The 12,563-nt window shown below is 36.3% G+C and overlaps 1 protein-coding gene and 1 long non-coding RNA gene across 11 annotated transcripts in view; one reads left to right on the top strand and one right to left on the bottom strand.

Annotated features, from left to right (window-relative positions):
• Positions 1 to 12,563, top strand: part of TTLL7 (tubulin tyrosine ligase like 7) — a 157,059-nt gene that overhangs the window by 85,237 nt on the left and 59,259 nt on the right. For all 10 annotated transcript variants that reach the window (XR_014249243.1, XR_014249244.1, XM_082408236.1 and 7 more), the window contains exon 10: positions 5,804 to 5,898. Coding sequence is in view for 8 of the 10 variants with exons in the window: in XM_082408236.1 (XP_082264362.1) it covers positions 5,804 to 5,898 (95 nt within the window). In the remaining 2 variants the exon portion in view is untranslated. The remainder of the gene's footprint in view (positions 1 to 5,803; positions 5,899 to 12,563) is intronic.
• Positions 1 to 12,563, bottom strand: part of LOC309604817 — a 405,061-nt gene that overhangs the window by 66,610 nt on the left and 325,888 nt on the right. The window lies entirely within an intron of this gene.

Here is a 12,563-nt window from a genome sequence, read left to right on the forward strand (position 1 = left end):
TGAGTTCTTCTTCTGGAAGGTTGCCTATCTGCACTTCATTTAGTTGTTTTTCTGGGGTTTTATCTTGTTCTTTCATGTGGGACATAGCCCTCTGCCTTTTCATCTTGTCTGTCTTTCTGTGAATGTGGTTTTTGGTTCTGCAGGATGCAGGATTGTCGTTCTTGCTTCTGCTGTCTGCCCTCTGGTGGATGAGGCTATCTAAGAGGCTTGTGCAATTTTCCTGATTGGAGGGACTGGTGGTGGGTAGAGTTGACTGTTGCACTGGTGTGCAGAGCTCAGTAAAACTTTAATTTGCCTGACTGCTGATGCATGGGGCTGGGTTCCCTACCTGTTGGTTGTTTGGCCTGAGGCAACCCAACACTGGAGACTACCTGGGCTCTTTGATGGGGCTAATGGCAGACTCTGGGAGGGCTCACGCCAAGCAGTCCTTCCCGGAACTTCTGCTGCCAATGTCCTTGTCCCCACAGTGAGCCACAGCCACCCCCTGCCTCTGAAGGAGACCCTCCAACACTGGCAGGTAGGTCTTGTTCAGTCTCCTATGGGGTCCCTGCTCCTTCCCCTGGGTCGTGATGCACACACTACTTTGTGTGTGCCCTCCAAAAGTGGAGTCTCTGTTTCCCCCAGTCCTGTTTAAGTCCTGTAATCAAATCCCACTAGCCTTCAAAGTCTGATTCTCTAGGAATTTCTCCTCCCATTGCCCGACCCCCAGGTTGGGCAGCCTGACGTGGGGCTCAGAACCTTCACTCCAGTGGGTGGACTTCTGTGGTGTAATTGTTCTCCAGTCTGTGAGTCACCCACCAGCTATTATGGGATTTGATTTTACTGTGATTGCGCCCCTCCTACCATCTCATTGTGGCTTCTCCTTTGTCTTTGGATGTGAGGTATCTTTTTTGGTGAGTTCCAGTGTCTTCCTGTTGATGAGTGTCCAGCAGCTAGTTGTGATTCTTGTGTTCTCACAAGAGGGAGTGAGAGCACATCCTTCTACTCTGCCGTCTTGGTTCAGGGCCCCTGTGATCCATATTCTTGTGTACTAAAACAAATGTTTTTTACATGTGTACTTGGCACAGTTGTTTCATTAACTGAGCAGAAAGAAGCCTGAATAGAGTATGTGGGAGGAAGAGAATGAGCATTCAGGGAGTAGAACAGTTCCGAGAGTGGGTCAGTGTATTTGATTTTACTTTTCCCAAATTAGCACTGGGTGAATTTCTAGGTTAGGCATTTTGCATATACGCATGAATCTGCTTTTACTGATTTTTTGTTTACTCTCTCCACTATTTTCTCAGCCTCACAGCTCTACCACTTCGTGACTTCTGGTTGTTGTCTTTCCTCTCTGTGGGTGCCTAGGCTGCAGAACTGTAGCTCCCTGGGTTCAGTGTGTCTCCCCTTCAAACTCTCCAAGAGGAGAGAGGCTCCAATTAGTTCATTAATCAGTAGTTAATACTTAACACCCCAGGTGACATGAATTCTCCTTTAAGGCCATATTATGTGCCTGGGGCTCTCCTCATGTCTAGCCTGTCAACTGTGCCTTTGGGTTTGCTGCCAGACCCTGGTTTGGTCAGAGTCGTCATTATTTTTCTTCCATTATAAAAGATCATTTGGAAAATATAGAATAATATAAAGGAAAAATAAAAATGACGTCTAAGATTTTTGTACCTTTTCAGTCATGTTTGTGTTTATATTGTATACAGAAGAAACCATAGAAGCCACACAGTACCACATCCAGCAATTCCCTTAAGTTCCCTGATCATAGAGCATCTGGCTCTGATCATCGAGCTCCATGGTCATAGATCACATGGCCACAGAATACTGTGTTTAGTAAACTTTGTCAAGAAAATAACACCTACCTAAACAGTGTTTACTAGATTAGTTACATTTTAAGGAAAATATTACTATAGAAGATATCATCAACAACTACCTGTCCTTTTAAGTTGGTTATCTCTTTTATTGTTAATGATTTAGAAGTTAGAAGTTACATCTGTAATATCAAGGTTTGCAAAAGCAAATTGAATGAGTGATAGGTGAGATCAAGACATTCAAAATATATATTTAGGAAAGAACACTTTTCCAGTTTGAGGGCTACTGGTTTCATTTGTGTGTGTGTTGAATCTACTATGAGCAAATAATGTGTATTATATTTCCAAACAAATACAGTTCTGTCAGGTATTCAAATTTTGCTTCTGCCTGTGTCCTAGACATATGATAAATGTGAAGAATTTTGCTTATCATTTTGCTTCCTCTGTTCCTTGGATATGAAAGCACTTGACTCTGGACTATGGCCCTTCACCTAAGGCCCAACATTTTCTTCCTTTATTTTTGCTGTTTTCCTGTTCTTACTTTCCTTTCCTGTTTTTACCTGTATTTTTTTTCTGCCCCTGCTGCTTGTCTTTTAGCCTTGATGGGGTGGGAAAGAAGTGAAGGCAGCATGCATGAAGTAGCACTGAAAGGATAGCAAGGAATAATGATTTTATAGATATCTTATTTACCTGTTTTTAAAAGCACTTGCTTAACTGGAGCTTACCATTAGCTCGGTAGATCAGAATTGACTAAATGGTTGTGTATTTTTTAAAGGCTCAAAAATACCGTTGTTTACATTCATGTTTCTTTATACTTTATTTTCTCCATCATTTCCAGATCAATAAGAACCACTAAAAAACTCCACAATAACTTCATTCTCTATTCATTCTTTCATCATTTTCAGATCAATCATAACCATTTAAAAACTCTGCAATAACCAACAGCTGTGGGTAATGAACATTTATTATATCAAAACAGTTAAAAGAATCTTACTTAGATCTTCCTTTGTATTTTCTCCCAGCTGCAATCATAGTACTTCTAATATACATTGGTAAAAACCTTTTGGTGCCATCAAGTGGAATTAGGTAGAGAGTGCCTCTGAGCATGTTAACTTTTAGTTAACTGGAATAATTGCAGGCAATGATTCTTAGTGGCAAATTGCAGAAATTTTCAATCATAGAAAACATTTTTAGGGAAAAACATGGAAATTGAGTGGAGTATAAATATAATGCTAATATTTTAAGTATCCTTGAATTAATTTCAACAAATCATTGGGCCAGATGGTGGAGATAGAAGAAAAATAAGGTTGTCCTGGTCTAGTGGGGACTCAGATATGTGTTTATGGTAGTATTTACAAGTATAAGTAGGGAATAAGGAGCCAGCACAAACAGAGTGATTAATCTCTCTGTGTACATGTGTATATTTGAGAGTTTAAAAAAAAGTCTTTGCAGAAGAGGGAAAACCTGAGCAGAGTATTTAAGGTGGTAGAAAGTGGGGTAGGGGTTGGGGCTGGGAGAAGTTACTGGCCAGAGGAAACAGCACTAATTTAGGAGCACAGAATCTATTATGGAAACTTTTATGTGTGCATGAAATGATTGTGCTTATATTGATAATAAAACTGTGATTTGGATGGTTAATAAATAGTATTTATTAATTTAATTTGCTTTCTAATAATTTTCCTTTTTGCACGCATTTACAAGCTGCTGAGCTTTAAGATTCTAACACTTGTGGGTTTTGTTTGTTTTACAATTGGGTTAGGAAATGAGAACCAAAGAAGCCATCCACGTTACAGAGTAGAACTTGGGCTGGATGGAACCCTAATTTTCAGCATTTCTTCTGTCAGCCATTTGTGGTTTTTCTTTTATTTTTTTCTTTACCTTTCTCATAAAACTTTAAAAAAAATCCAAAATGTTAATTGAATTAAGTTTTTCTACCTTTCCATGTATTAGTTTATTTGATGTGTAGGTACATTTCTTGATAGACCAATTTCTCTTACATGAGAGTAGAGTGAAGAATCTGAAATAGAAAAGAGAGAGCGTCTGAGATTATGTTGTACCAAGACTGCCTACCATCCTGGAGGAGGCATATGCTTGGCAGAATACCAGACTGCAGTTTTAGAATGAAGCACTAAGGAATTCTATAAAGATAGATAACATTTCAGTAAACCACTTAATCATCAGTTCAAAAATGTTTTTTTTTTAAATAATCCCATTACATGTAGTAGCAGAACTGTCTTTGTTTTGCAAATTCCAGAGATTTGAATCAGTATTGAATGGTTGAAACTTTTTTCATATAAAATATGAAATGTTTTATTTCATAAAAATATTACTTTACCCTTTCTCTGCACTTGTAAGAGGAAATACTTGGAGCTTTGAAGTAGTAGATTAATAAACTTCCTTTTTCAAATTTACCTGGAATAAATGGATGTTCTTGCAATTACCAAGCTATTCTCTTCCCCTTGAGACCACATCACACAGACAAGAATATGTTCATCACCTTCTAAATCAGAAGTCAGCAAAGGCATAATATAGTAAGGCATTTCTCTATTGAAAAAAATACAGTTTGCCATAATTCTATACAAGGAATACCAGGTAACCATCAAAATGATGACATGAAAGATTTTCACGATACATTGTTAAGAGAAAACCTTGGATTATAAAATAGTATATTTAGTATAGAGATATATTTGGAAGGCAAAATGAATATTATAAAATGTATACATAGCAAATATCTGGAACACCATTTATCAAATGATTAACAAGACACAAGGTAGTGGAATTGCAGGTGATCTTTCTGTTGTTTGTTTGGCTTCTGTTTCTAATTTTTCTGCAGTGATCTTGTGCCACATTTATAATTAGAGGTATTTATATTCCTGGATGATTTCTTAAGTGTAATGTGGCATTTCCTTCAGCTGCCAGTTGCAAAATGCATGCTGTCAGTTATCTTGTCTTTTGTGGTGATGGTTTTGAATAAGATGACCCTCCTCTATGAGGAGTAGCATGCATGTTTTTTGAGATAGCTTGTGGAGTTAGTTGGTGGTCATGAAGCTAAGCTGTAGTTTTGAACTCAGCAGTGTTCTCACCAGTTGAGTTATTTGAGTAAGTAATTTTCTTAAACATCTGCTATCACAATTACATTTTCATAACAACAACAACAACAACAACAATAAAACCCAACAACAACAAAGACAAAAACAAACACTCCAGCTCTTGAAGTGGTAATATATTGTACACTAGATTTCAGGGTATATGTAGTTACTTCTTATTTTTCTTCTTAGTGAAATCCTAGAAATGATGTGGGAAAGAAGAACAACCACAAATGGCTCAGTTATTCCCATGAGTCCTTAAACAGTTAGAAAAGCTCATAGAGGTTAGTTTGCAGCTACCTTTAATGGTATCCTCTGAGTAATTTCAATGAAATGAAATGAAAATTGATGAATTATTGTCTGACCCAGGTAGAAAGAAATAAAATTTATTTTTCAGGCAACAATAGACATATTCATCCAGAAGGTCTGAAAGCAGTGAGAAGAGGGCACTGATAATTTCAATATGGGAAATACATACATGAACATAATTATTACTATAGTGGTAATATCCCTTTTATTTTTTGTTCCATTTTTATTATTGTTATTGTTATTACTGGTCCTCCAACCTTTTTGTCTGGATGAATCACTTTAACTTTCTAAAGTTAAAACCTAGAGTTCATGGGGTAATAGATTGGAGAGAGTGGAGAGGGGGGAGAGGGCTGATATGCTGACTGAAAATCTGGAGCTAAGGCAGCAGGGGGAAGGGGCAGTGATGACAGTCAATTCCTTGCAACTCCTTGACTTAAGGTGTTGGAGAAGGGAGGTGTGGCAATGGTGACCGGGTCATCTACCATATAGTGCTTTGATATTTATTGTAGAGTCCTTCTACTGGTTGGGGATCCCACATTAAATTAACAAATTTGTACTGCATATTTATTGACCTACCAACATTTGTTTACTCATTGTTTTCTTTGTAAATTTCAGATCAATCGAGCTCCAAGCTTTGGAACTGATCAGAAAATAGACTATGATGTAAAAAGGGGAGTGCTGCTAAATGCACTGAAGCTACTAAATATCAGGTAAAGTGTTTCCTCCATCTTCTGGAATTTTTTTCACCATATTTGGCATAGAACAATCATTTGTAAGTGGAATTGTCTTGTAATTTTAGTATTTTGTATTGTGAATTTCTTGATTCCATTCTTCAAACCCATTTAGTTTTCTTCTTTTTAAATATCTTTTCCTCTTCTCCTGAACTCTGCTTCTCCTTCTCTCCATATGATTTGAACCTACAGTAAATATGCTTAAATTGCATTGTTGGTATAATACAGACTATGGGGTGGAATTGGAGAATACCTTAGGAAACATTCTAGACTGTTTTCCTCACCTCACAAGAAGAAACTAAAGCACAAAGTTCACTCAGGGAGTTAAAAAACCTCAAAAATACATTTCCAATCTTTCTGTCCAAAGGTCTTTCCCCTGTATCATGCTGCCTGGGTAAACAGAGAAGAAAAGAGAAGCAGTTAAGTGAGAGTTAACCTTCCCATTGAACAGCATAAACAGGATTTCCTTCTTTTTCAAGGCTGAATAATATTCCATCTTATATATACCACATTTTTAATCCATTCATCCATTGCAGAACATTTAGGTTGTTTCCAGGTCTTGGCTGTTGTGCATAATGCTGCAGTGAACATGGGAATGTGGGTATCTTTAGATCAGATACCCACAGGGTATCAGTTGAATCCTGGTTCAACAGGATCAGTCGAATCCTGATTTCAACTTCTTTGGATATATAGCGAAAACTAGGATTGCTGGATCAACAGAATATTATTAGTTTGGTTGCAGCGTACATAATCATGGATGTCAAATATTTGAAATGTTATTATGTGGGAAGCTTTGTCTCATTATGAAAGAAATTTGTTAGAAGTTTAACTGAACTGCTTAATGAGGTAGTGAGTTGTATGCTATTATAAGTGTCCAAGTAGCATTTAGGATCACATCTTGGGTCACAAATCAAGCCTCAGCAAATTTAAGAAAATTGAAATCATATCAAGCATCTTTTCTGACAAAGCTATGATATTAGAAATGAATTACAGGGAAAAAAAAGTAAAAAACACAAACACATGGAGGCTACACAATATGTTACTAAATAACCAAGAGATCACTGAAGAAATCAAAGAGGAAATCAAAAAATACCTAGAGACAAATGACAATGAAAACACGACGATCCAAAACCTATGGGATGCAGCAAAAGCAGTTCTAAGAGGGAAATTTATAGCTATACAAGCCTACCTCAAGAAACAAGAAAAATCTCAAGTAAACAATCCAACCTTACACTTAAAGGAACTAGAGAAAGAAGAACAAACAAATCCCAAAGTTAGCAGCAGGAAAGAAATCATAAAGACCAGAGCAGAAATAAATGAAATAGAAACAAAGAAAACAATAGCAAAGATCAATAAAACTAAAAGCTGGTTCTTTGAGAAGATAAACAAAACTGATAAACCATTAGCCAGACTCATCAAGAAAAAGAGGGAGAGGACTCAAATCAATAAAATTAGAAATGAAAAAGGAGAAGTTACAACAGACACTGCAGAAATACAAAGCCTCCTAAGAGACTACTACAAGCAACTCTATGCCAATAAAATGGACAACCTGGAAGAAATGGACAAATTCTTAGAAAGGTATAACCTTCCAAGACTGAACCAGGAAGAAACAGAAAATATGAACAGACCAATCACAAGTAATGTAATTGAAACTGTGATTACAAATCTTCCAATGAACAAAACTCCAGGACCAGATGGCTTCACAGGTGAATTCTATCAAACATTTAGAGAAGAGCTAACACCCATCCTTCTCAAACTCTTCCAAAAAATTGCAGAGGAAGGAACGCTCCCAGACTCATTCTGTGAGGCCACCATCACCCTGATACCACAACTAGACAAAGATACTACAAAAAAAGAAAATTACAGACCAATATCACTGATGAATTTAGATGCAAAAATCCTCAACAAAATACTAGCAAACAGAATCCAACAACACATTAAAAGGATCGTACACCATGATCAAGTGGGATTTATCCCAGGGATGCAAGGATTCTTCAATATATGCAAATCAATCAATGTGATACACCATATTAACAAATTGAAGAATAAAAACCATATGATCATCTCAATAGATGCAGAAAAAGCTTTTGACAAAATTCAACACCCATTTATGATAAAAACTCTCCAGAAAGTGGGCATAGAGGGAACCTACCTCAACATAATAAAGGCCATATACAACAAACCCACATCAAACATTATTCTCAATGGTGAAAAACTGAAAGCATTTCCTCTAAGATCAGGAATGAGACAAGGATGTCCACTCTCACCACTATTATTCAACATAGTTTTGGAAGTCCTAGCTATGGCAATCAGAGAAGAAAAAGAAATAAAAGGAATACAAATTGGAAAACGAGGTAAAACTGTCACTGTTTGCAGGTGACATGATACTATACATAAAGAATCCTAAAAATGCCACCAGAAAACTACTAGAGCTAATCAATGAATTTGGTAAAGTTGCAGGATACAAAATTAGTGAACAGAAATCTCTTGCATTCCTAGACACTAATGATGAAAAATCTGAAAGAGAAATTATGGAAACACTCCCATTTACCACTGCAACAAAAAGAATAAAATACCTAGGAATAAACCTACCTAGGGAGACAAAAGACCTGTATGCAGAAAACTATAAGACACTGATGAAAGAAATTAAAGATGATACCAACAGATGGAGAGATATACCATGTTCTTGGATTGGAAGAATCAACATTGTGAAAATGACTATACTACCCAAAGCAATCTACAGATTCAATGCAATCCTTATCAAATTACCAATGGCATTTTTTATGGAACTAGAACAAATCATCTTACAATTTTTATGGAGACACAAAGACCCTGAATAGCCAAAGCAGTCTTGAAGGAAAAAAACGGAGCTGGAGGAATCAGACTCCCTGACTTCAGACTATACTACAAAGCTACAGTAATCAAGACAATATGGTACTGGCACAAAAACAGAAACATAAATCAATGGAACAAGATAGAAAGCCCAGAGATAAACCCACGCACCTATGGTCAACTAATCTATGACAAAGGAGGCAAAGATGTACAATGGAGAAAAGACAGTCTGTTTAATAAGTGGTGCTGGGAAAACTGGACAGCTACATGTAAAAAATGAAATTAGAACACTCCCTAACACCATACACAAAAGTAAACTCAAAATGGATTCGAGACCTAAATGTAAGACCGGACACTATAAAACTCTTAGAGGAAAACATTGGAAGAACACTCTTTGACATAAATCACAGCAAAATCTTTTTTGATCCACCTCCTAGAGTAATGGAAATAAAAACAAAAATAAACAACTGGGACCTAATGAAACTTAAAAGCTTTTGCACAGCAAAGGAAACCATAAACATGACGAAAAGCCAACCCTCAGAATGGGAGAAAATATTTGCAAATGAATCAACAGACAAAGGATTAATCTGCAAAATATATAAACAGCTTATGCAGCTCAATATTAAAGAAACAAACAACCCAATCCAAAAATGGGCAGAAGACCTAAATAGACATTTCTCCAAAGAAGACATACAGATGGCCAAGAAGCACATGAAAAGCTGATCAACATCACTAATTATTAAAGAAATGGAAATCAAAACTACAATGAGGTATCACCTCACACCAGTTAGAATGGGCATCATCAGAAAATCTACAAACAACAAATGTTGGAGAGGGTGTGGAGAAAAGGGTACCCTCTTGCACTGTTGGTGGGAATGTAAATTGATACAGCCACTATGGAGAACAATATGGAGGTTCCTTAAAAAACTAAAAATAGACTTACCATATGATCCAGCAATCCCACTACTGGGCATATACCCAGAGAAAACCATAATTCAAAAAGACACATGCACCGCAATGTTCATTGCAGCAGTATTTACAATAGCCAGGTCATGGAAGCAACCTAAATGCCCATCGACAGAGGAATGGATAAAGAAGATGTGGTACATATATACAATGGAATATTACTCAGCCATAAAAAGGAACGAAATTGAGTCATTTGTTGAGACGTGGATGGATCTAGAGACTGTCATACAGAGTGAAGTAAGTCAGAAAGAGAAAAACAAATATCATATATTAATGCATGTATGTGGAACCTAGAAAAATGGTACAAGTGAACCGGTTTGTAGGGCAGGAGTTGAGACACAGATGTAGAGAACGAACGTATGGACACCAAGGGGGGAAAACCGTGATGGGGTGGGGATGGTGGTTTGATGAATTGGCGATTGGAATTGACACGTATACACTGATGTGTATAAAATTGATGACTAATAAGAACCTGCAGTATAAAAAAACCAGAGAAACAAACCAATAAAAAACAACAAATACTAAACTTTCTTTGGGTTATTTGTATGGAAATATGTTAATATAAATGTTTCAGACGTTACATGAAATTTCTAAAAATCTTATATGTTCTGGTATAATGTTATAAGTCATAATTCTAGTTATTACTTTAAAATGTATCTCTCAGAAATAACTAAATTTCCTTGTCAATTGCATTATTATGAACTTTCATCAAATCTTTAACCGTGGTCATTTTTAAGTCTTTTGTCATTTACAGACAGTTCTGGGTGTACTCTGATGCTTTTGCAAAAATGTTCCTATAAAAGGGTTTCATCTTCAAGGAATTCATGGAAAAGACTCTGACAAGTACAGGTTTCTGGTAACTGACTATACTGCTGAACTGAATGAATAAGCATTTTCAGAACTGTAATGGAAAACTGATGAATTCATAAAAGTGCTAACAAAAGATCAAGATGAAAAAAAAATTAATTACATGGGACTGAGTGAACTGATGAGGATGATTATAATTTTTGTGACTTTCTGTTTGAATTAATATAAAAAATTCCCACAAGGACTCAGAAGCAAAAAATATACAAATCAATTTTTACTGCAAAGTAAAGGAGCTGTTACAGTAGAGGATTACTGGACTGAATGTCAATACTGTGACATAGTATGAGTGTGTTTCGTGTTTGGTAATTGCAATCATTGTTGCTTTTGTTGTGGTCATCCATTTACAATGCTTGGTGTCAGTTTATTTATCTCTTGTAAAAATAAAATACAGTGTGTGTGTTTAAAAAAAAAAACAAATAGCATTTAGGGTATTAGATTAAAGGACCTCTGAGGTCATTTAAGCTCAGGAATTTTATGATCTCAATTGGTTCTAATTGTCATTTCAAGAACTCTAAAAGAGTTGTGGGATACTTCCAAGCAATTTATTTATTTGAAACGTTTTCAAGCGTTTAGCAGATGCCTGATTACGAAGTAGATTTATGTGGAAGGCATTATTAAAAAAAGATTGACATATAAACTTGTTCAGAAATTTTCATATGGCCTCTTCTTTTGTATGATCAAAGAATGATTTGCCTAAATTCTACTGATATTTCAATTATTCTAAAGGAAATGAATAGAAAGGAAAGAAATGTAGAATGGGAAAATTTTATTTAGCTTATACAAGTGTATCAGTTATTTTAGATTATTTAAGCAATATGCCTATACATTTTTTGGCATATATATTGTTTAAGTAGTCCTGTCAAATGTATGACTTCCGTTTAATTTCTTAGACGCCTTTTCAAGTTTAGGGACTTCTCATTTCTCTTCTGGGCTATTTTATTGGTTTCCTTCCTTCCTTCAGCACTAACCTTCACCCCGTTTTGCAGTGTCCACTCTGTTGCTCTGCAAATCATTTAACAAGTGTTTATTGAGTGCCCGCTACTATAGGGGTAGGTGCTGGGAGTTCAGAGTCTCGGTTTCTGCCTTGGATGACTTGTTTGACAGTATGTCTTTTATTTAGATAGAGCTTTAAGACAAGAAACGGGCTTAGAAGTGATGGGGGAAGGTAGAAATGAGAGATAATTCAGTTTTAAACACGTTGATTTTGAAGTGCTTTGAGACACCCAGGCAGAATTGTTAAGTGGGAGATTTGATATACAGGGCTCCAGGGGATAGGGACATCTATGTGATTGACATCTGTGTATAGATTGCTGTTGAATCCAGTGGATGAGAACATACAGTTGGAGTGTATATATTGAGAAGTAAAGTGGGGCAAGGGCGGAGCCTGAGGGATGCCAACATTTAAAGAGATATTTATAAACTCTAATATTCTGCTCAGATTGTTTCCACACTATCAGATAAAGTTTAAACATTGCCTACAAAGTGTTTTTGATCTTTAGATACAAGACTTCTTTTGATCTGGCCCTTGCATATCTCGCCAATCTGATCACTTTTTGTTCTTCTCTTTTCCCTGACTTAGAATTAATTTTTCTAAGAACTCTCGTGCAATGCTGTTTCACGTGTTCATGGTTTTGTGTGTATTCTTATTTAAATTTTCTCTTAGCTTTGTTCCTCTGGTGAATGTTGATTCATTTTTAAAAATCGTGGTAAAATATACTTAAAATTTACTATTGTAACCATTTTTAAGTGTGCAATTCAGTGGCAATAAGTACATTCACATTATTATGCAACCATTACCACCATCCTTCTCTGGAACTTTTTTCATTGTGCGAAACTGAAATTCTGTACCCATTAAACAACTCCCCATTTCCCCCTGCCACCAGCCCCTGGCAACCACCATTCCACTTTCTGCCTTTATGAATTTGCCTAGGTACCTCATATAAGTAGAATCATACAGTATTTGCTCTTTTGTGACTGCC

This window comes from Balaenoptera borealis (genome assembly GCF_965194805.1).
Source record: "Balaenoptera borealis genome assembly, chromosome: 1".
NCBI classification, from domain to species: Eukaryota; Metazoa; Chordata; class Mammalia; order Artiodactyla; family Balaenopteridae; genus Balaenoptera; species Balaenoptera borealis.